We start from the raw sequence: 21,677 nt of genomic DNA, 5'->3' as shown, positions 1-21,677 counted from the left end.
CGGGCTGTGGCTTGGCTCGGAGTAACGGGGGCCGTAGCTCGCGCACCTGAGATGCACGTGCTGTTACCGAGTTGTGACTTCAGACTTTCCTCCCATTACCAGCGTACCACATCTGCGCCAATACTTATGAGCCACAAGAACGGAAAACTTGCAGCTCTTGAAGCGCTCAAGCTCGCTAGGCAAGGAGGGCGCCGTGAATACAAGGTAAGACGCGTTTTGTCGAGTTATCAAGCTCTAGCTGACTTTCTTCGCAGGAGGAAGAAGATGTAACAATATACGACGAAGTTTCGGAGGAGGCGTATAAGAGGATTGTAAAAGGGAGGCTTCAACGAGACGACTTTGTCGAAGATGATGGTGTAGATGGTTATGCGGATAATGGAATGGACGACTGGTCTGACGAAGATGAGGGATATCGCGATTCGGACGTGGAAATGGAAGAAACTAAGAAGAAGAAATGTATGTTATACTCCTGCTTACTACTTAATAGCTCGACTTAATTCTACTATAGCCAAGAAGAATTCGAAAGAGAAATCAAAAACCAAGGCCAAAGCTCCTGCTCCACCACCAGTAGCGCCATCCTTCAATGACTATCGAAAGAAGGTCACAGCTGATCAAGAGAACGATTTTATGTTGAATCTCTTTGGAGAACTCGACGCCCTGCCAACTAATGCTCCATCTCTTACCAAGTCGCGCAAACGGAAGACATCTCCGGATTACGACACTTCCGGAAATTCATCCCCAGCACCATACCGGAAAAGACCATCATACACAGACGCCTCATCTGATGGGCCAGACGACTTTTATGGAGCTCCTTCTAGCGACGACTTCCTCTCAAGTCCGCGGAAACGCGTTAAGACAGAACCCGAAGGCCTCCTTCCCGCGACAGAGCGCCTGGCTCAGATCGATGTGAAGACAGACGAAGACGACTTTCCAGGTGATGAGTCGTTCGACGATATCGATATGGACGCGTTCATGGCGGTAGAAGATGATGTTGATATGAAACCGGTCGCGTCTGTTCCTGTGGAAACCCCCGGAATGGAACACCTGGACGAAAAGAAACCCGCGTCGTGGCTCGCGGTATACGATTCACTTACCGTGTCTTCCGAAGACCCTCTTGGACCTCTGGCCACTAATACTTCCTCAATAAAGTCTTCCGACGTATCTGCGCTCGAGCCTGACGGCTCGTTGCGGTTCTTCTGGGTCGATTATCTCGAGCATCAAGGTGAGCTTTTCTTCATAGGAAAGCTCAAGGATAAAAAATCTGGTGCCTGGGTTTCATGTTGTGTTGCTGTGAAGAACTTGGAACGAAACCTTTTCATTCTTCCGCGCGAAAAACGCGCGGAGCAGGGGGAAGACGACGAGTGGTATGACACGGATGAGGTGCCTGAGCTGACAGACGTATACAAGGACTTTGATGCTATACGGTCCAAACGGGACATTAAGAAGTTCAAAGGCAAATTTGTCGAACGCCAGTACGCGTTCGGGGATCCAAACATTCCGAGGAAGAAGACTACATGGATGAAAGTCGCATACCACTTCACTGGTAAAACTATTTGGTTTTTGCCTCTTCAGTGCTGATCCTGAATTTGATTTATAGACAAGGAAATACCTAGCGACGCTCAAAGCCCTAATATTGCCAAGATATTTGGGACCAACACCTCCGCCTTTGAACTACTTGTTCTCAAGAGGAAGATTATGGGTCCTTGCTGGATTCAGATTCGGAATCCACAGATCGACAACGCTGGAGTACGCTCTCTTCCCAAATGTAACATCTTCCGGTACTGATTGTTTCTTCATAGGTGTCGTGGTGCAAGCTTGAGGTCGTTGTGGACGACCCAAAGGATTTCAACCCCGTATCAGACTCCGATGACAATGTACCGAAAGAAACACCACCGTTGAACGTTATGAGTCTCAGCGTGCGTACTATTGTCAACCATCGAGAAAATAAACGGGAAGTCGTTTGTGTAGCTGCTCGGACATGGCGTGATAGTAAGACATCAGATGAATCTATGATGTCTTCATTCTAATTGCTTTTTAGTGATCATCGATGGTACCACACCCCCTGAGCATCTTCCTTGCACCGTTCAGACTTTTGTCCGCCCATTGGACAATTTCCCATCCGGGTTTGAAGCTTCCGCCAGGGCTAATGGTAAAGGATTTATCTCACCGATGAAGAATGAACGCATGCTGCTTAACGCTCTACTTGGTAGCTTCCTTCACTAATATCTCCGGAGTGTTTTCTCATCCTAGTTTCCCATCCTAGTTTCCATTCAAAAAAACGATCCTGATATCATCGTTGGCCATGATTTCCTCGGTGTCTCGCTGGACGTCCTGCTACATCGCATGCGAGATTTGAAAGCCGACCACTGGTCTCGCATCGGTCGGTTTAGGCGCTCGGCTTGGCCTCGCATAGGAAAACAGGGGACGAATATTAAATTTCTCACTGGCAGGATGTTGTGTGATCTAAGTAGTGATGCAGCTAAGGTGGGTTCATTTCTCTCGAATTTTCACCCCGTTTGTTCATGCATCATGCAGAGTATGATTACTTCCACCACCTGGTCCCTGACGGAGATGTGCAAATCTCAGTTGAAGAGCGACAGAGAGGAGATCGATCCGGATGACACGGCTAGCTACTTTGATGGTAGCATCCGTAATCCCGATCGGCTCATGACATTCGTCCGCCACTGCGAACTCGATGCTCACTACCACATGGCTATCGCTGCCAAAGTCCAGATTCTGCCTCTCACGAAACAATTGACAAACCTCGCTGGGAACTCATGGTAAGGCTTCTCATCTCGCTTGTTCACTCAGAGCACTCAAGAAACCTTATTTGTAGGAACAAGACACTCAACGGTGGTCGGGCAGAGCGAAATGAGTACATTCTTTTACACGAGTTCCATCGACTCAAATTTATTTGCCCCGACAAGTCTTGGGGTAAAAAGGCGGCGCCAGTCAAGGTGGAACCCGTGGAAGACGACCCAGAAGCACAGAAAGATGCACCAAAGGGAAAGAACGGCAAGAAGGACAAGTACAAGGGCGGCTTGGTTCTAGACCCACGGAAAGGCCTATGGAATAGTTATGTGTTGGTCATGGACTTCAATTCCCTATACCCCAGTATCATACAAGAATATAACATCGACTTTACAACGATAGACAAGACAGATGTTGAGGAAATTGATGTTTGTTTCTTTCGTTTTTACCTGCCGGACGTGTCCTGATCATGCGATTCTTTTCCAGGCAGGTGAAGAGGGACAACTAGATCTACCAGGGAGTGATGTGCCTCAGGGCGTTCTACCTCGAATCATTGCCACGTTGGTCAATCGGCGTAAGCAGGTCAAATCGCTAATGAAAGATCGAACTGCGACGGATGCCCAACTAGCTCAGGTATGCAAACCTTTTTGTGATTCCAGTGACACCCTCTTCACAATTCGCATTATAGTGGGATATTAAACAGAAGGCATTGAAGCTCACAGCAAACAGTATGTACGGATGCCTGGGATTCGAATACTCTCGATTCTACGCCCGCCCGCTTGCTGCATTAACTACACATATGGGTAGAGAGATTCTCCAGCATACTAAGGAACTCGCGGAAACCATGCACCTCGATGTAAGTTCAGTTGCTGTCATTGGCCGTTCCCCACATTTGTTCACAATACTTTACATTCAGGTTCTGTATGGTGATACCGATTCTCTTTTCGTCAACTCTAACGCTTCCGAGCTTTCTGAGGCCCTTCGGATTTCGAATGAATTCAAGAAGGTGGTCAACGAGCGTTACAGAAAACTTGAAATCGATCTTGACGCGATTTTCCAACGTTTGCTGCTGCTGCAGAAGAAGAAATATGCAGCAGTAAAGGTGGAGAATGGAGCTGAAACCTCGATTGAAGTGAAGGGCTTGGATATGAAGCGTCGAGAGTATTGTACATTGTCGAAGAACGTGTCTCAGTGCGTGAATTCTCGTTCTTATCAAACTTAATTTAACTTATTTGTGTATGACTCAGATTCGTGCTAGAACGAATTCTATCTGGAGAAGCTACCGAAATAGTAGTCGAACAAATTCATGATTATCTGACTAGTGTTGGGGAAAACGTACGCGGAGGAACATACCAATTGGATGCATATGTGATTAACAAGGTATGTCGATAATTGGAATGTGTCGTCCGGTCACTCAAATGGCATGGAATACCACAGCGACTCGGTAAAAACCCAGAAGACTATCCGAAGGCAGAGGGGCAGCCCCATGTCCAGGTAGCTTTGAAGATGAAGGCTAAGGGTGGCAATGCTCGTGCAGGGGATGTTATTCCATATGTGTTTTGTTTGGCCGAAGGTGAACAATCTACAAAGACCAGTCAGTCTGATAGGGCTCGACATCGGGATGAGGTTCGCAGAGTTGGGTCCGGTTTAACAATTGGTCTTTACCTTTTTGTTTTGTTCTTGAACGCGTATTCACCGCTTTTTGCTCTCAGATGCGGATTATTATCTGTCCCAGCAAATTCTTCCACCTGTCCAGCGACTCTGCGAGGAGATTGAAGGGATTGATCGGGCGCATCTCGCAGAATGCCTTGGTGAGTGTTTGGTCCATACTTGTTTACTTACAGCAGTGTTCATCTCAATCTAGGCCTGGACGTGAGCAAATATCGCGGCTATGCTGCTACCGGGTCGTCGGAAGATAATTCATTTACATCGCTCGACTCGTTGAAATCCGACAAGGAGCGATACAAGGAGGTGTATCCGTTTGCCGTGACTTGCAAGAATTGCAAAGGATCTTTCGAGTTTAGACCGCTCAATGATCCTGTGTGTCCTATTTCTTATGACACTTTCCAACTGAACGGCTAACCTTCTTCCTAAAGGATTGCTGTCTCCGCCCTGAGGGTCCGTTATGCCCGTCATGCAATGTTCCCCTTTCTCTGCCTAGTCTGCAGGCACAGATGGAGACGCAAATCAGAAAGCAGATTTCGCTGTTCTACCAGCGGTGGGTCGTGTGCTCTGACCAAACCTGTGGCTACAGAACGCGAATGATGGGTATTTATGGTCGAACATGTCTACGCCCCGGATGTTTTAACAAAGTTGTATTTGAGGTATGTTGAATACTCTCTCATAGTGTTGTTGCTATACATAGTGATTCCTTCTAGTATTCAGATGAGAAGATGTACACTCAGCTTCGCTATTACACCTACCTTGTTGACGGAGAGCGAGCGGTCAAGAACGCTGCTGGGACAGCCGAACTAGAAAGTGTCGGAGCTTTAGCGGCTAGACACTCCGAGCTACTGCGGCATCTGTCCATATGTGCTAGGAAATACCTGGATGAATATGCATGGAGATGGGTTGATCTCAATCATCTGTTCGGGACTATGAAGTTGAAGTAGCTCTCGAAGGGGCTCAATGGTGATAATGGAGTTCCAATTGTCAATACATCCTTCTATGCACTGTTTGTCTTGTAACATACATTGGACATTCGCATCGTATCACGTCTCAAATGTTGTCTGTAATTCATTGGCTTTCATTGTTTATGAATGGTACTTTTACCATTTCCAAGTAGCGGTGCTCCGAGGTTCTGATCCGAGCTCGGTGACTGACCTTGCTCATTACCTATACCTTATCATGGACACTCCCAACCACCTCGGATCCGACATCCTCAAAAGTGCTAATCCTATCATATCCGTCATTGGCGCTGGCGCGATGGGCTCCCAAATTGCACATCGTCTATTCCAAGCTGGAGCTGGACCAATTCTAACCAACCTAGACGGCAGATCTCCAGAAACCTGCAAGCGCGCTATAGAATGCGGGATGAAGGACACGTCTTACGCCGATATCGTCTCTCGAACAACTTACATCCTTAGTGTAGTCCCCCCTAAAGACGCTTTTGCGATCGCGGAGATCATCGCTGATACAGTGAAAATTTCCAATGCTGAAGAAACCACTTCATCTCAGGCTCGAACGAAACTTGTATTCATTGACTGTAATGCGGTAAACCCTTCAAGTGCGAAGCAGATGGCAAAATTGTTTGTCAATACTAGCGCGACGTTCATCGACGGTGCTATCGTGGGAGGTCCCCCTTCAGAAGTGTACAATCCGGGATTGTATATCTGCGCGAATCCAAATGATGAAGCAGTTCTCGACGAGGTAGAAGTGACATTGAAAAAATACGGACTGCAACCGTTTAGTCTGAAAGGCGAAGGAACTGGGATAGGCGACGCGAGCGCAGTGAAGATGGCAAATTCTGTACGTTCGACTCAATCTACGTTAGTGTCTGATTTCCTTGCTAATGTGTTTATCATAGGGAATCGTCAAGGGTGCTATTGCATTGTTCACTTCCATGATTCTTGGTAGGGTTATCTCTCGTTCCACAAAAAGACAGCTAATTATGACTCGCAATACCAGCTTCCTATAATTCGTCGCCATCAACATCGCAAGGCCTTCTGCACTCCCTACACATCTCCCAATCGACCTTCATCGACCAGATGATACGCCTTGTTCCGCAAATGACACCGAAAGCATATCGATTTGTGGGAGAGATGAAAGAGGTCGCAAGGTTCACCGAGGATGAGGGTTTAGATGAGATTAGTTGTATATACGAAGGAGCAGCGCATATCTTTCAGAAGATTGCCGACGTACATGAAGCAAGGGGGAGAAGAGAGGGTCAGATTTCCTCAGACCAAAATGGAGAAGGCAGTGAAATTGATGAAATTGATGTCTTACTGACGGTCATTAAGGATGCAAAGAAACTGTGGGATAAGGACAAGGGCAAGTCGTGGAGTCCGATGATGGAGTAATCGATAGAAAACCGAGTAAATGTAAGGTAATGTTAGGAAGATATAAAACACCAAACGGACGACAAGAAAAAAACCAAAATAGATGCGTGACAAGCAGGTGGACAAATTGCAATACACAAAATCATAACAGATAATGAGCATTAAGAATGTCCTTAGTACGTAATTCGTACAGAAGAAGTCCATAGCATGTTCTGAAACACAACTCTTCATGTCCGTACTATGCGAAAATTGCTCATATATAATCATGATGTGACGAGGGCATATCCTGAGCTATTCGCGATATAGTCCATGAATCCATCAGGCTCTGTCTGACCGCCTTTATTTGTTGCTTCTGCCGCAGTGTGTACTACCGAATACAGGGAACAGGTGAGCTTGGGACTTTCGTCCTGAAAAAGAAAAAGTTAGTGTTCGTGTAAGCTCTCAAATGAACGTAGCACATTACCTTGCCATTCACATCGTAGTACGCTAAATAGTACGAGTGAATATAGCGAGCAATGTTACAACACAAGAAAACGTACAATTGAGGAAAATACAATTCGAGACGGTATTACAAAATGTCTCACAATCTAGAGGATTCAAGTATACATTAGCGATAAGCCACAATATACTAATTGAGCAGTCCCAACATACCAGAATTGGTATCAACTAGGCCATATGTTATATAGCCGGAGCCCTCGATGGATGCATCAAGGTCTGTGAACACCGCGGTATATGACGGTGTAGGAGTTGTTGTAGCGGTAGCCGTAGAGTCGGTTGCGTCAGCTGATCGTCTACCATAGGTTTTGGTCGGTTTTGCTTTAACGATGGGGCATTGGATAGCGTCAGGACTTTGCTTGAGGACCGCGCACAAGTCCTGTAAAGACAAACATATCAGACGATGAAATGAGTAGTGAAAATATCAGGATGCTGATATACCTTATCTTTTAACCACGGAAGACCATCAACTAAAGTTGAGGAGGGGTCGTCACCATAATACCACCCAGCACTTGAGCCAAAGGAACCAGGCGGAAAAGGCGCCCCGTGGTGGTTGGGAGCAGAAAGTGAAGCGACGATAGCCTCTGTAGATTCAGAATCATCGAAAAGAGGTAAATATCTAGAAAGCGTCGATGTGAAGAGCAGCGCGAGTAGAACGCAAGTCCGAGCCATATCTGACAAGATGAACGTGGAATTGTGTCGGACACAAGTACGGAGGATATGAGATTGAGAGGAACAAGAAAATACAACGCTTATATAGTCAGAGGATTAGACCTCCCGATTCATAATTAGCTCATAGTCGTAATCTTGGCAATGTATATCCTTGTCTTATTTGAGGTGCAAGGTAAAAAGGAGTACTGCTCAAGCATTCGAGATTAGTTTCGAACTTTGACCTCCTTCTATATAATGCATGCATAGAAATTGAGAGTTAAGCCTTTGAACGCTCTTTGGAGGTTGAGGTTGGATTTAGCGTAAAACGCCACTATTTTTTTCGTAGTGAGTACGTTAAAAAGAGCTTGGCTTCAAAAATGAAACACGCACTGACGAGGAAGAGCTCCAAGCTGATATCAATCCTTGCTCCTGACTGAGACTGACGTGAGTTTCAACTTCTAGTGATTTCATCCTTCGGGTAGAGATTATAACCTTCGCGTATGGTGAAAGAAGAGATCCCTGAAAGCGCGAGGAGGAAAGTCAAGCTGTGGCGTATCATCAATTACATAAAAATGGGACAGTTTCTCGAGGTCTCACTTCGAGAATGCAGTCGTATTAATAACATATTATCCAGTAAAGACAGTCTGTACAGTACAGAAAATTGATATCCAGATGCAAGAAGTCACGAAAACCTATTAAGAAGTACACAAGTCGCTTTGCGCTGAAGAGATGCAGGTACCGATATGTATCCGCGAAAACAAAAATGAATACCTAAAAGTTCTATACTATGTATGTCCCTTGAAGAAGTGAAGATTAAGAGCTTAAACCGTAGCCATCACTGTCCGTGACATAGTCAATTGAACCGTCGGGTTGCGTCTGTCCTCCCTTGTTAATAGCCTCCGCCGAAGTATGAAGTTCCGAGTATAACGAACAAGTCAGTTCAGGACTTCCGTTCTACATCAAGAAGAAAAAAAGTTAGCTTTATTCTTGTGAGTTCAAATGACCGAGCTAACCTTTCCATTCACGTCATGGTACGCTAAAATGACATTCAATATATCAGCATATAGAATCAGAGCAGAGGGTAACGATGGAACGCACTGTTGATGAAAATACAACCGGTAACTCTGTTGCACATTGATTCACAATCTGGAAAGGATGTTTAGCCTTTGCAGGTGAAGAAGACGACGGATGACGCCTACCGCTAATGGTATCAACGAGTCCGTACGTTAGATAGCCTGAGCCTTCAATAGCTCCATCAAGGCCGCTAAAAATTGTGTAATATGAAGGTGTAGATGTAGATTGCGTCGTCGCCGCTGTTGTGGTGGGAGCGGCGGAAACAGAACGTTTGGGAAGTGTTTTTGTCGCACTCTTTTTAATGGGTGGACATTTGATAGCATTCGCACTTTGAGCAAGGCTTGCACACAAGTCCTTCAAACGGAAAAAAAAATAGAATATTAGTATGTCATCTAATGAACAGTCAGTAGACGGCTCACCATGTCCCTCAGCCACGGAAGACCGTCTGCCGAAGCTGGATCGTCGCCAAGGTACCACCCAGGACGAGAACCGAAAGATTTAGGTGGTATAGGCGCGCCGTGATTGTTCAACGCAGAAAGAGAGAAGACAATAGCCTCAGTGGACTCAGGGTCCTGATGAATGTCCAAAGGAGCGTGGTATCTTGCCAGAGAGGTGGATGCGAGCGCTACAAAAACCAGAGAAGATCGCATTTCGGGAGGAGCGAAAGAGGAGGGAGACGCCTTTTCTGTGGTAGCTCGGGTTGTAGGACTCGGGGAGAATGAGAAATTGGACGAGGAAGTCCATGGTCTTTATATGCAAAACTCCAGGGGTATTCAGGTAAAGGTGATAGGGCAAGAAGAGTAAGTATTGGAAACGCGAACAACAAAATCGAGAGTGGACTGTCCGGCGGCGGACAAGATCGTTGGTGATCGGGCCTCGGTCAGGCCACATGCGCAGGACGCCCCTTGAAAACGAACAAACAAACAACGACGCCGATTACAAGTAAGTACGAGCGTCGCATGAACAATCCAGCTCAAAGCAACTTGAGAGCACTAGTCCAAGAAAATGACCTTGCTATGTGAAGCATCTCGGGTAGAAAGAAGTCCAAGCCTTGGTCCGGGGAAAATTTGACGAGTACTAAGGCGGGTTTGCGGCCAGGAGTAAATCCCTCGCCCGCTCAGGGCCATAAGACGATCGCAGGGCGGAGAACAGTCCCGGGATTGAGCGCTTGAGCAGATGCTGACAGTTGAACGAACGAAAAAACTTGATCACAGCCGCTTTGAACAATCGGATCCCGATAAAAGTTGAGTTTTTTTCGTATAAGGCATCATTCATTGGTGAATGGCTAATCGGATCTAGACCTTTAGAAAACATAACTGATCATAGAGAAGAAAAAATACACAGTTCCGATTACTGGACCTTGGATGCAGTCAGGTACACAGATATCCTTCCTCCCGAGCTCGAAAAGTTTAGTCGTTTGGGAGCTACAAAAATCAAAGCCGAGGCCGATCTGAATGACGGATATGTGTGATAGTACTAGCGTAGTGTGCAAGAAGGAGCCTGTAGTAGCCCTCGGTACGACTCAACCTCCAGGAGAATTATTCACTCTCTTGGGTCCGGGATGTAAAGTTCACACGGTCACGTCTCCGCCAGCCGCCCAACTCTCATCGGGCCTCGGCGCCTTCCGATCACTCTCCTTGAAGTCTTTTTTTCCAAAGATGATCAACAGCTGGTCTGGGTATCATACGTTTATTTTCCAGCTGTCAAGGATCGAGAATAACGAATTTTCTCCGCAAAAGAGTAGTGCTCGATTGGCGTGCTCCGTTTGCAATGATAATTTTAATTCGAAGGGCTTGAGGCTTCGGAGCACCCTATTGCAACTGCTAAATCGAAAGCCTTCGAGAGCAGCGGCGAATAATCCAGGAAATCTCCTTGAAAAGGGTGCGTAAGTGTCGACGCCTTGAAGGGTTTTGAAGGAAATCCTTGAGTATTGGGGAACTAAACGACAATCCCAGCGGAGAAAATGGTCAATTATGGTTATGATATGGAGACGATTGAGATGTTCATATTGTTTGATGAGCATAATCGTGAATAAAGTTATTGTCATAATATAGATGTGAATATACGTTGTATAACTGTTGCATACATTGAATAGGTAAGGAGTAATGTTGCAGTAATTTGAGATTGTAGAGTAGTAACAAACGTATATGCGATTAGGGCAGGTGAAATTAATATGCTATAATATATAATGCGTATACCAAGTCAGATCATCGCACAACGGCCAATACGAATCGCGAAATATTCGCAGGCAAAGAGATAAAAGACGGTGCGGGGAATTTTGTAAAAGGAGCACGATCTGAACTAGTGAGCTGCAAGAGAAAATATCAGGTACTCAAGGCATAGCCATCACTGTTCGTAATGTAATCGACGGAACCATCGGGCTGAGTCTGCCCTCCGTAATTCTTGGCTTGTAATGCAGTGTGCACTTTGGAGTATAGCGAGCATGTGAGCAAAGGACTGCCGTTCTAAAAAGAATAAAACATCAGAATTATTTACGTTGTGAGACATTGCAATAAGACTTACTTTGCCATTCACATCGTGGTAGGCTGAGGAGATGAGTAAGTGCTATTTAGTAAGAGGTTTGGTACAACGAACGTACAATTGACGAAAACACAACCGGAAACTTTGTTGCACATTGCCTCACAGTCTGAAATTTTGCTTAGATGCTAAAAATTATCGGCAGAGAGGTAGCTTACTGGCAACGGTATCAACTAAGCCATAAGTTAGATAACCTGAAGCTGAGATAGCACCTGTGAGGCCACTGAATACGGTGTAATAAGAAGGAGTAGCGGAGGCAGTAGCAGAGGCAGAAGCTGTGGCAGCGGCGACAGCTGCAGAGCGTTTTGGCAACGACTTGGTTGGCGTTGGTGTGGCTGTAGGACAGCGAAGAGCATTGGGAGTTTGCGCGAGAACTGCACATAAATCCTGTTGCGAAAAATGAATGAGATTGATGAGACTCGAACATATCAAAAACATGGCGTTAACGTACAACATCCTTCATCCACGGAAGTCCGTCTGCCGAACCTGGTTCGTCACCATAGTACCATCCTGGAGTGGAACCAGCAGACTCAGGAGGGATAGGAGCGCCGTGATTATTGGATGCAGCAAGGGATGCTACGATGTATTCGGTAGAGTCCTGATCGAGTAGGAGGTTCGAGGGGGGAATGTATAATGCCAGTGCGGACGAAGCGAATAGGGAAATCAAGACGACGAAAGAGAACATGATTGAAATGATGCGGGATTGGAATGAGTGTAGATGTGTATTAGATTGAACGATAGAATAGTGTTTCCCGTTGACGGGGAGAACAAAAATTTCGAAAGATGGTGGAGGGCGCGTAGGCCTTGAGTAGAGAGAAATAAAGAAAGTGAGTGAAAGTGTTCCGTAAGGATTAGAATAATGAAGAACTACTGTGTGCACATGGAATATATACCCAGCAGTTTAGGAGTATACAGCTAGACATTACTCAACTCAGTCACAGCGATGATTCTGAAACTTGCGCTCCCTGTTTTACTTTGACGATCGATGAATCATCCGAAATTCCTTGTGTATTACTGGCACGACCTCAGACAAGCCTCAGTTTTCAGGGATCCAACTGGAAATTTGTCGTCCAAAGAGGACCGCAAAGTAATTCCATGAAAGGGTGTGCATTGGTGTGCGCTGAGAGCGAAAGCTGTAGCCTAAAGCTCCAAGGAACTACATTTGTGCATAGGGGAACGTTATGCCGATATATACCATATATTGGCGAGCACCGAGGGCCGATAAAAGACTTGAGAGATATTGATTCAATTGGAACTCCTGGCTGGGATCTACGCTGATGCGTGACGGTACTGTCAAGACCAAGAGGCGAGTGAGATTCAGATCGCGGGTACTTATGTTGCCACGAGAAAGGCCCAAGGCCTAGAACTTTATGACGACACCAGCCATTCTCATTGGCTTTTTGTGGCACAAACTCTGCCAATTTCATTCAGTCATTGATTTTTGAATACTCATAAACTGTTTGTACAAACCCAGCAGAACCTATGTAGGAAGATGTCGTCAAATTGAAGGATTTGTAGAAATTTGCTCTTGTAGTCAACGGGCCTCTACGGCCCTTTCCATTCAATTGGGGGGGGGTCGTGAGAATCGTACCCGCGATCTGAATCTCACTCGCCTCTTGGTCAAGACAAAGAACCTAATAAGCGCTCATCCGGCCCTGACCGATCCGGGATCGCCTGACTTGGGAAAATTCGCAACAACCCACTACTGGCACTGCAGGACAACACTCATTCAGTATACAACACGGTCCCACCCCGACAACTTCCCCATGCCATTCCCATTTACATTCACATTTAGCTTAACCGTACCAGGATTATCAAATCCTTTTTCTGCTCCCCCGCTCTATCCTTACCAGCAAAATCAACGGAACGAAGCTGGACCGTCCACCACTAGAGTTCGAGGTCGCAATAAATTTGTAGAGGAAGATGGACTCAATATATCGAATACATCAAAGGACACGAACTCGAGAAGAAGAGTGTCCCCGAGTCCAGTTGGCGCAGGGAATTCAAGAAAGAGAGGTTGGGAACCTGCCTTTGCTGCTGAACCGAGTCTTGCACCGACGTTTGTCACTGTGTCGAATGGATATCTCGATACACCAGCCAAATTGGCAATGGCAAAGCAGGAGAATGGGCTCCATGGTAAGTTTTTGACATTTCATTGCGCTTTCCGGTGCCTTCGATGTACTTTCTCTTCGCGTTTTTCTGCCCACTTCTGTACGCGGAGGCGTGTTTTCGTGTTGTTTTCTGGCTGTTGAAGAGATCATGCCACCGGCTGTGTTATCGATTAGCAGTGGCGCGAGGCATCCAATTAACTTTCATCATGCAAAACGTCAGCTTACCGGATGGATTTTGTGCGCGGTTCCCACTTGATATTAAAGCCAGGCCGTTTACACGATGTGATTTCTGATAAGCCTCTTTAAAACGGTCTCCAATCCTGCAATCCTGGTTTCTCACAGCGTTCACATAACTTTTTTGACCTTCACTTTTGCTTTCACCTTCACCTCTTCTTTCGACTTTGGTTTCGGCCTTGTCTTTGACTTTTTTGACCTTCTCCTGTTCATCTTCATCTTCCTCCTTCCTTTAATCCGCTTATCGTTCATCTTCATTCGTTATACTTCTGTTATCATGCAACTCATAATCTCTATCCTTTTCAACCTTCACCGCAACCGTGTCCATGTTCCTGTCCCTGTTCCTAACCGGATTCCCATAGTCCGCGAACAAGCCGTAGTCGACGAACAATTACAACATCCTCCTGCCAAACGTCGACGTACATTAGCAGGTTCTATCGTCTCGACTGCCGTTAATGCCGCACTGGTGGGTACCGCGGTTGGCCTGACTGTCTATCGTCTGTGAGTCAAAAGAGTTGCATTAAAAGTATGAAGCTCATAATGATAATCATAGCTGGAGAGATCGTGGAACTGGCAAAGACGCAGAACAGCGAACTATAGGAGAAACTTCCCCTTCTCCTCCACCACCACCGTATTCGCCCCCATCACCGGATGTGAATGTTATTCCCCCTACCCCTCGTACTGCACGCAAGTCCCGGCGTCCGCACGAGGCACATTCCACTCGTAGACGTCCGGCACGGAAAGTCCTACATAACATCGCCTCGTTCGGTCCTTCCACATCCGGTTCCCAGTCTGCATTGTTCCCACCAACCCAACCGGAGTTCGACTTTTCCTCTTCTTCCGTTAAGTCTTCCCCACGACGGAACCGGGAAGAGCGTCGAACTCATAGTCCGGCGTTTAACAACGTTAGTTCAGATCATGTAGAGGATCTGCAAGACGCGATAGACCCGGATACAGACGACCAGATGGACCAGATAGACTCGCTCGGCAGTAAGCTGTCCTTCCTCATCGAGCAAGGCAAACGCGCGCTAGGCAGGGAAATCGTCGTGATGAGTGAAGTCGAGGAGGATGCTGTGGATGATGGCTCTGGAGCGTGGATCGAAGAAGACCAGGAAGGTGAAGGTGAATTCGGGAAACGTGGTAGAGGAAGGTTATCGCGATCTGGCTCGGTGTCGAGGAGACGCGCTGCGGGCAGTGCTTCTTCGGCGACAGTAAACTTGGGTCGACGTACAGGTGCCGGTATGAATGTCAATCCGCCGCCATATGGCACGGGTCTGGGTGTACCTTCTGCATTACCTTCCTCGTCACCTTCCACGCCACCTGCCTCGCTGCCCACCTTCGAGTCATCATGGGAGAGTCCGGAATTGAAAGAGACGATGGAGAGAGCCAGGGCGATAGTCAGGCAGAGGAAGTCGATGAATTTCAGAACAGACATCGAGTCGTAGCCTTCCCCCAAATTCATCAACTCTCTTCTTTCTTCTGCTTCTCGACTGCTGCCTGAAAAGGTTGATGACAAATGATTTCATTACGATTTTGACGATGGATACATACTTATTCACGCTATTTTATGCCACCGAGAATGGTATAGTATTTCCATAATAGAGTCGCCATAAAGAGCAATCAATTGTACTTGTACTGATACACTCATGTCTATGTATGTTATGAGGGCTGCTAAAAGTTATATATCCTCATAGTATCATTGTCTTCTAGAATTCGCCTCAGAGTCAGTGGAAAATTCCTCAGTTTGCACCACTTGCTCTGCTGGCAGGTATAGGATGCGGTGGAAGCCGGGTGATGTAGCCCAGTATCGAGGTACTCATCATACAAATGACCGGATGTGGATTATCTACGTACTTAAAGACGGCAATGCGAGCAATATGTCCTTGATGAAACGTCACTCACCTGGAGCAGTTTTCTGACCGACCGAAGCTAGGTCGAATTTCCCTTCATACGGTCGCATTTGTACGTACTGGAGTTCCCTACAAATGTTGGAAAACTGCTTCACACCGGTCCCATCTATAATATCAGGAAACGACAAAGTACATATTGGCAAATACACTCTTTATTAAAAGTATAGAACAGCAAGCAAAGAAATTGATACAATGTACACTTGTAGATCTCTTGTGTTGATTGCAGTGCACTGTCTTTCTTGACATTTATGTAGACAGCAAAGAAAGTCAACAGCCACAATACTGAATACTGAGAAGAAATTTGATGAAGTGAGGAAGTTGATGATACACTGTAGAAACAGATAAACTGCCAGGGAAGAGGAAGAGTAGCGGATGGAGACTGGGGGATGAGGCAAAGTTGATGTAGGGGACGATAGATATGGATAAGAGATACGAAAACGATGACAACGACGACTCGGATGACAACAGAAGAAAGAGATACATGGCAGTAAGTAAAAGACAACATAGAGAGGGAAGAAGCGTTCCCTGGTACTTCGTGTACATTTTGTTTCTTGTTTTGAGCCCATATCCCGGAGCATGGTATGTAGTGTGTCTTAAGCTTCCACAATGGGTGCAGCAGCCTCCATAACCACATCTTTATCTTCACTACCATTAGTTGCAGGAGCAGCAGATTCCACGTCGGCCTTTTCGATGCTCTCTTCCATCGATACAGTTTCTTTGGTACTTGATCCGGTGCCGTTAGAAGTTGTAACACCCGCGTGTTCGTTAGAGTTGGCTTCGCCGTTGCCAGTCTCTACGGGTGTACCGGATGAGATCGGGACATATGATTGAATGAACTCCAACGCGATTTTGGGGCTGGAAGAAAAGGACGATGATAAAACGACGGTTAATCTACGTTCAGAAGAAGGGGAGGACCAAAAGGGCAGAGTGTAAATAATTGAACCGTGGAGATATTCACCTATCGACAGGCTTCACGCCAATGTGTTTGTCAATTAACTTGCCTTTGCCCTCTGCACCTTCTTCGGCTTTAGCAAAAACGAAATGGCTTCGTTTGGTCTTGCCTTTGTCGTTGGCTCCTAATGCCGAGATGAGTTTGCGCTCAGGGTCAGAGAGGAGGCTGTATGGAAGGGATTTCTACAGGGCACATGAGTTTGAACTTTTGCGTAGAACACAAGGAATCATAGCCTGAAACATACCTTCTCTTGCCATTTACTCTGCGCGGCCGGGGGATCAGCGCTGACACAATAGACATCGTACTCGGCCGATGTGAATTCGGCATATATGTCACGGAAGCCGCATGCTTGGTTTGTGCACCCAGCTATACAATACAAGACATTAGCGTACGACATGGGCGGTTATATGGACAAGGAAAGTGAATGGTGTACAATACCACAGAGGAAAGGAGTATGACTTGAAACGTTAACCTACGGGTGTCAGCCTTGGGCACCAAAAACAGAACAACGCCTTTTTCCTTCGCAAGCAACGCAACTTCGACGTCGACCTCCTTGTTAGACTTGAGAGTGATCTCGGGAAGGAAAGAGCCGAGCGCCGGACCAGCTTCTGCGGGATCTGCTTTAACCTGGATGAAGGAGAGGTGGTTGATGAGTTTGTTGAATGAGGAACAGAAAAAATCAACCAATAAGAGATAAGTTTTTACGATTAGGGGTTTACGGCAAAAAAAAAACCAAGAAGAGTCTTCAATTTTGAACATACCTTCTTTGTAGCCTTGCTACCCTCTGAGCCATCTTCGACTGCTCTTTTCTTCGTCGAGGGAGCCCTTTTGAGCTTGGGAGTTTCCTTGGTTTCTGGTTGAGACTTGGATGAAATCCTTGTCGACCTTCTAGAAGGCGCTTTGGTTTCTTTAGCTTCTTTTTCTGCTGATTGTTCGTCCTTTGCCTCCAACTCGTCCTCGACAGCAGCAATAGTAGTGGGGGGCTCAGCAGAAGCACCTTCAGCTACAACTTCGCTGACAGTTTCTTCAGCAGTGGGAGGAGCAATCGTAGTATCTGCGATAGGAGCAGTTGCGACAGATGATTCGGACATGATGCGTGCGTGGAAGGGTGTTGAAAGCTGGAGAAGAAAAATGGATACCGATTACCCAACTAGTTCAAGTTCGGAATCGGAGGACCCGCGTGGCAGTTGTTGGCGCTTATTTTATAATGTTCGGGGAGCGGAACGTCATATGACTTTTTTCTCACTCTCCCGACGCGATTCTCCAAGTAAACAAAGAAAGTCGACATTTGTGTAGGCTACAATCCCGCAGTGATCAAAGCCTTGCTCGTTAACTTTGGGACTCAAGGTCTGCATGTGTGATTCTACATAGTAACGTTTGCTTCTTTGAAAGTGTGAGTACTTACATCAATTATACAAGAAAAATACATCTACAAGTGCAATAAAGATAGGCTGCTATGGTAAGATCTACACACAATGTGATTTGTCAAGAAAGGCAATGGTGATCAGAAGCAAAATCTTAGAGATCAAACCATAGGTATATGAACACGTTCATCTCCGTGTTCTTCTCCTGTCCCTTCCAGCCTCTTCGTCTTCTTGATTCTGATTTGAATACAACGCCGAGCTTGAGCGATTTGTTGTTCGTTCAACCATAGACGTTCCATCTTCGAACTTCGTTCGGAACAACACATTCGCATTAGAGAACAAGCCGTCCTTCAATGATACTACGATGAACTGTGCACCCTTGAACCGGGTGCGGAACAGATGTCCAATGTTTTGAGTATGAGACTCGTCCAAGGCGGCATCTATTTCGTCCAAAATATACAGCGGAGCGGGTTTAAATTGGAGAAGGGCCATAATCAACGAAAGTGCGATGAGAGAACTGGAAGGGGTTTTTGAGATGTCGAATTTGGAAGCAGATTTCGCTACTCACCGTTGGCCGCCACTAAGCTCTGTCAGACTGTGCTTCCACACTGACCCGAGCCGCACTTTGACCTCCAAACCATCCATGAGGTCCTTACCTTCTGGAGGTTCCAATTTAGCAAAATTTCCAGGGAGTAGGTCGCCAAAGATCTCGCCGAAGTCACTAGCAATTGGGAAATCAAAACTAGGGAACAGCTAGGACAAAAATACGGAACTCACACCGTAACTTTATTCCAGGTTTTCTGCAGAGCGTCACGCTTATACTGGTCTAGTTGATCAATAGTGACTTCGATCTTCTGCTTGTCCTTGTTGACGGTCTCGAGATTTTTCTTCAGTTCTTTCTCTCGCTTCTCAACACTAGGAGTAGAACCGATATCACCGATAGAGAGAGCGTAAAATAGCAAGAGACCTACTCATCAATCATATTGATGACCTTGGAATTGATCTTCTTCTTTTTCGCTTTTTGTGACTTTACAAGCTCATCTACTCGCTGTCGCATTTCTACACCATTCATGGTACTGAAATGATAAATCGTCTTCGCTCTCCCGAACATGCTGAAATGTCCCCAAATTTCAGTAAGCTAACCTTGGAATTTGACACATCCGTAAGACTCACTGTTTCTCTTCCGAAATCCAAGTATGCTCTTGTTCAAGCCCATTCCCTCTCTCGATATACTCTTTCCTCCTCTTCATAAGATCTTCAACAGATGATTCGTATTCCGAAGCCTTCTCGCCAAGCGCCATGATTGACTTTTTCTTGTCCTTGACAAATTTGTCAAGGGTCTTGAGCTCTTTATCAAAGCGAGTAAGCGTTGCTCGCTCCTCCTCAAGACTACTGTTGATTCGCGCCAAGTCGTTCTGAAACGTAGATTGGTCATAGTGAGTGAAGTGTAGGACAACCTCAATGGGAAGCACCTACCTCACTATCCTTAAGTTGAGATTGTATTTTGTCCAAATCCTTCTTCAGCTTGTTAACATGATCCCGAACATCTTTTACTGTCGCTTCGGCTGACTTGATCTCCCCATTGCATTGCTCTTATGCGATATCATTAGCTAAGACTCGACTTGAGTTTTTAAAGCATACCAAGCTCCAGGGTAGCGGTTTGATGTTCCCTTTGCTTTGTCTTTACGACGACGGCTTGTTTCTGAGCAGCTGCCTTTTGCTTTGAAATGTTTGCCTACGAAAAAGATGTTAATTTCTAGCAAATCGGCATTGTTGCATTGCACAAACTTTGAGCTCCTCAATCTTCCCGTCCTTGTTGTTCTTGAACTCTTCCATGTCTTTCTGAAGCTTCTTAACTTCCATCTCGCTGTCCTTTTGCTTTTTTTTTGCGTCTTGGGCAGAAGCAGTCAGGGTTGTGATCGTTTCCTTGAGCGCATCAATCTGAGAACGAAGCTGCATAGAACATCAGTGGGGACTTCCGCTGGCAAAAGACAATTCATACCCTCTCAGCATTGCTTTCCTCGTTTTGTTCCTCAGCTAATTTAAGTTCATGCTCTTTGATCTGCACTTCTTTCGATATGTTCTTGTACGCCTCCCTCTTCCTTTTTGTCGAATCGCCATTCCACGTTCGCTCGAACTCGTTGAAGTGTGCTTCCACTGTGGCCAAACTATCCTCGATGTCGAGCAATTCCTGGACTTTAATGAGTATGCCGCTGGAAGATGGAGCCGAACCACCAGATAAAGTTCCGGAGGGATCATACACGTCTCCTTGGAGAGTAACAGAGCGTTGACCAATACTTTTATCAAAAGTAACACGTTGGGCAGATTCAGTGTCATCGCAAATGAAGGTCCCGCCGAAGACATGGGAAACGGCGTTGTCAAGTCTAGGATCATATTTGAGAAGATCGAGTGCAGGGCGAGCTTTTCCCTGGGAGATTTGAGTTGCGGCTTTGACTTTCTGCGGTTCACTGTTAGGTCTGCAGGCATCATTTATCAAAGATTTCGAGAGCGCACATCTTCTCGAATTTTATATCCTTTAATTTTTGACAGAGGCAAACAAGTGATCCTTTTCTTCACCACACCTTGAGAGAGCAAAACCTTTCCGACGTTCTCGTCCTGGATGACGACGTTGTAGAGCCGAGTCCCAGCAGTGATCTCAAGCGCGGTAGCTTTATCGGATTCGCCTGGTCGAATAGCAACTAGTCGGCCAAGTCGTCCTTTAACTTTACTCTTGTCGAATCCAAAAGGTGGGTTATATTCAAACTCCAAGCCTCCGATGTTTTGTCGAGCTCGGTCGCGTCGCTAGACACAGTGATCAGTCACAAGTAGGAGAGGAACAATGGGGGAGAATACTTCAGTTAAGTGGCGAATTTGAGACCTCAACTGCGCTCCGCGGGATTCGCCCTCTTGTTCCGTCTCTGCAGTCCATCCACACGCCGCCAGTCGTTTTTGCGCATCGGCAAGGGCCCGTCGCGTCGTCTCTATCCGTTTCTTGCCGTCACCAGCGTCCTTTTCCACCCTCTTGAACTGCGTCTCCAAACTTTGCAGCTCATTATTGCTCATCTCCAGATTCATCCGGGCTTGCTCTTCCTCTGCTGCGCCTTGGGCGATACGTGCTCGAGCGTCGGCAATCTGACCCATGTAGCCACCACCACTCCCTGGATGAGTGGCGCTTTTGGATGAGAGGCCCGTAAGAAGGGTTTGCAAGAGCTCTTCGTCAGAGGTGAGTTTGGCTTGAGATGCATTATGTTCGGACTTTATGGCATTGTAAGAGGTTTCTAAACGGTCGGCCTCTGCTTTCTTCAGTTTTAAAGAGTCCTCAGCCTGTCAAGAACGATCAGCGATTAAGTCGGATCAAGGTCCTAGAAACGTACTTTCTTAACTGCCTCCTCCGAGGTTCCAATTTTAGCTTCCTCGTCACGTATCGTTCCCCGCATGAGCTCCTCCTGAGTACTCAATTTCACCATCTCCTTTTCGCTTGCAGCCTTTTCTTCTTCTAGCTGACTTAGCTTACCCCCTTTCTTCATCTCCGCATCGCGCTGCTTCTGCACCTTGTGCATGTCCTGCTCCGCCCTCTCCACTTCCTTGATTTGCTTCTC

The 21,677-nt window shown here is 46.3% G+C and overlaps 8 protein-coding genes across 8 annotated transcripts; 3 read left to right on the top strand and 5 right to left on the bottom strand.

Annotated features, from left to right (window-relative positions):
- Positions 1-126: 126 nt before the first annotated feature.
- On the top strand, positions 127-5,363 carry C8R40DRAFT_1037163 (DNA polymerase alpha catalytic subunit; the record flags this gene model as incomplete). The annotated part of the gene is made up of 18 exons (XM_046223640.1): positions 127-204; positions 255-456; positions 509-1,543; positions 1,598-1,746; positions 1,800-1,989; positions 2,039-2,206; positions 2,264-2,484; positions 2,536-2,780; positions 2,837-3,179; positions 3,238-3,384; positions 3,440-3,607; positions 3,668-3,942; positions 3,999-4,131; positions 4,189-4,408; positions 4,464-4,562; positions 4,616-4,791; positions 4,848-5,075; positions 5,130-5,363. The coding sequence occupies 18 exons, from the start codon at positions 127-129 to the stop codon at positions 5,361-5,363; spliced, it is 4,311 nt and encodes a 1,436-aa protein (XP_046089928.1).
- A 235-nt stretch (positions 5,364-5,598) lies between these two features.
- Positions 5,599-6,770, top strand: C8R40DRAFT_1166816 (uncharacterized protein; the record flags this gene model as incomplete). The annotated part of the gene is made up of 3 exons (XM_046230912.1): positions 5,599-6,219; positions 6,278-6,323; positions 6,379-6,770. 3 exons carry the CDS (start codon positions 5,599-5,601, stop codon positions 6,768-6,770), a joined length of 1,059 nt encoding a protein of 352 aa, XP_046089927.1.
- A 242-nt stretch (positions 6,771-7,012) lies between these two features.
- On the bottom strand, positions 7,013-7,916 carry C8R40DRAFT_1166815 (uncharacterized protein; the record flags this gene model as incomplete). Its single annotated transcript, XM_046230911.1, has 5 exons — positions 7,013-7,156; positions 7,213-7,235; positions 7,289-7,336; positions 7,401-7,623; positions 7,686-7,916. 5 exons carry the CDS (start codon positions 7,914-7,916, stop codon positions 7,013-7,015), a joined length of 669 nt encoding a protein of 222 aa, XP_046089926.1.
- Positions 7,917-8,634: 718 nt separating this feature from the next.
- On the bottom strand, positions 8,635-9,832 carry C8R40DRAFT_679935 (uncharacterized protein). The gene is made up of 5 exons (XM_046235855.1): positions 9,389-9,832; positions 9,095-9,323; positions 8,994-9,041; positions 8,909-8,931; positions 8,635-8,849 (listed from the first exon to the last, which is right to left on the bottom strand). The coding sequence occupies exons 1-5, from the start codon at positions 9,617-9,619 to the stop codon at positions 8,709-8,711; spliced, it is 672 nt and encodes a 223-aa protein (XP_046089925.1). The 5' UTR covers positions 9,620-9,832; the 3' UTR covers positions 8,635-8,708.
- A 1,461-nt stretch (positions 9,833-11,293) lies between these two features.
- On the bottom strand, positions 11,294-12,192 carry C8R40DRAFT_1066602 (uncharacterized protein; the record flags this gene model as incomplete). The annotated part of the gene is made up of 5 exons (XM_046225795.1): positions 11,294-11,434; positions 11,493-11,515; positions 11,569-11,616; positions 11,666-11,894; positions 11,959-12,192. The coding sequence occupies 5 exons, from the start codon at positions 12,190-12,192 to the stop codon at positions 11,294-11,296; spliced, it is 675 nt and encodes a 224-aa protein (XP_046089924.1).
- Positions 12,193-13,147: 955 nt separating this feature from the next.
- On the top strand, positions 13,148-15,542 carry C8R40DRAFT_1087259 (uncharacterized protein). The gene is made up of 3 exons (XM_046227371.1): positions 13,148-13,643; positions 14,215-14,353; positions 14,406-15,542. Exons 1-3 carry the CDS (start codon positions 13,274-13,276, stop codon positions 15,295-15,297), a joined length of 1,401 nt encoding a protein of 466 aa, XP_046089923.1. The 5' UTR covers positions 13,148-13,273; the 3' UTR covers positions 15,298-15,542.
- A 338-nt stretch (positions 15,543-15,880) lies between these two features.
- On the bottom strand, positions 15,881-17,805 carry C8R40DRAFT_1245885 (thioredoxin-like protein; the record flags this gene model as incomplete). Its single annotated transcript, XM_046233629.1, has 5 exons — positions 15,881-16,617; positions 16,721-16,896; positions 16,959-17,080; positions 17,191-17,341; positions 17,434-17,805. The coding sequence occupies 5 exons, from the start codon at positions 17,803-17,805 to the stop codon at positions 16,356-16,358; spliced, it is 1,083 nt and encodes a 360-aa protein (XP_046089922.1). The 3' UTR covers positions 15,881-16,355.
- A 282-nt stretch (positions 17,806-18,087) lies between these two features.
- Positions 18,088-21,349, bottom strand: C8R40DRAFT_1087255 (uncharacterized protein). Its single transcript, XM_046227370.1, has 11 exons — positions 20,932-21,349; positions 20,593-20,880; positions 20,081-20,536; positions 19,867-20,031; positions 19,720-19,813; positions 19,555-19,670; positions 19,252-19,493; positions 19,050-19,190; positions 18,856-18,993; positions 18,647-18,799; positions 18,088-18,595 (listed from the first exon to the last, which is right to left on the bottom strand). The coding sequence occupies exons 1-11, from the start codon at positions 21,217-21,219 to the stop codon at positions 18,265-18,267; spliced, it is 2,412 nt and encodes an 803-aa protein (XP_046089921.1). The 5' UTR covers positions 21,220-21,349; the 3' UTR covers positions 18,088-18,264.
- Positions 21,350-21,677: the final 328 nt, after the last annotated feature.

This window comes from Lentinula edodes, assembly GCF_021015755.1.
Source record: "Lentinula edodes strain Le(Bin) 0899 ss11 chromosome Unknown C8R40scaffold_5, whole genome shotgun sequence".
NCBI classification, from domain to species: Eukaryota; Fungi; Basidiomycota; class Agaricomycetes; order Agaricales; family Omphalotaceae; genus Lentinula; species Lentinula edodes.
The sequence above is the reverse complement of the archived record's forward strand: the minus strand, read 5'-3'. Positions and strand labels throughout refer to the sequence as shown.

Bases quoted from the DNA above. Each gene is read 5' to 3' on its own strand.
- C8R40DRAFT_679935 (XM_046235855.1), bottom strand. From the start codon at position 9,619: ATGCGATCTTCTCTGGTTTTTGTAGCGCTCGCATCCACCTCTCTGGCA. The intron at 9,042-9,094 runs GTAGGCGTCATC...CATCCTTTCCAG, and splicing joins ACTCGTTGATACCATTAGCG to ATTGTGAATCAATGTGCAAC. The intron at 8,850-8,908 runs GTTAGCTCGGTC...TTCTTGATGTAG, and splicing joins ACCATGACGTGAATGGAAAG to AACGGAAGTCCTGAACTGAC.
- C8R40DRAFT_1087259 (XM_046227371.1), top strand. From the start codon at position 13,274: ATGCCATTCCCATTTACATTCACATTTAGCTTAACCGTACCAGGATTA. The intron at 13,644-14,214 runs GTAAGTTTTTGA...GGATTCCCATAG, and splicing joins GCAGGAGAATGGGCTCCATG to TCCGCGAACAAGCCGTAGTC. The intron at 14,354-14,405 runs GTGAGTCAAAAG...TGATAATCATAG, and splicing joins GGCCTGACTGTCTATCGTCT to CTGGAGAGATCGTGGAACTG.
- C8R40DRAFT_1087255 (XM_046227370.1), bottom strand. From the start codon at position 21,219: ATGGGTCAGATTGCCGACGCTCGAGCACGTATCGCCCAAGGCGCAGCA. The intron at 19,671-19,719 runs GTATGCTTTAAA...ATATCGCATAAG, and splicing joins AACCGCTACCCTGGAGCTTG to AGCAATGCAATGGGGAGATC. The intron at 18,596-18,646 runs GTGAGTAGCGAA...AACCCCTTCCAG, and splicing joins GAGCTTAGTGGCGGCCAACG to TTCTCTCATCGCACTTTCGT.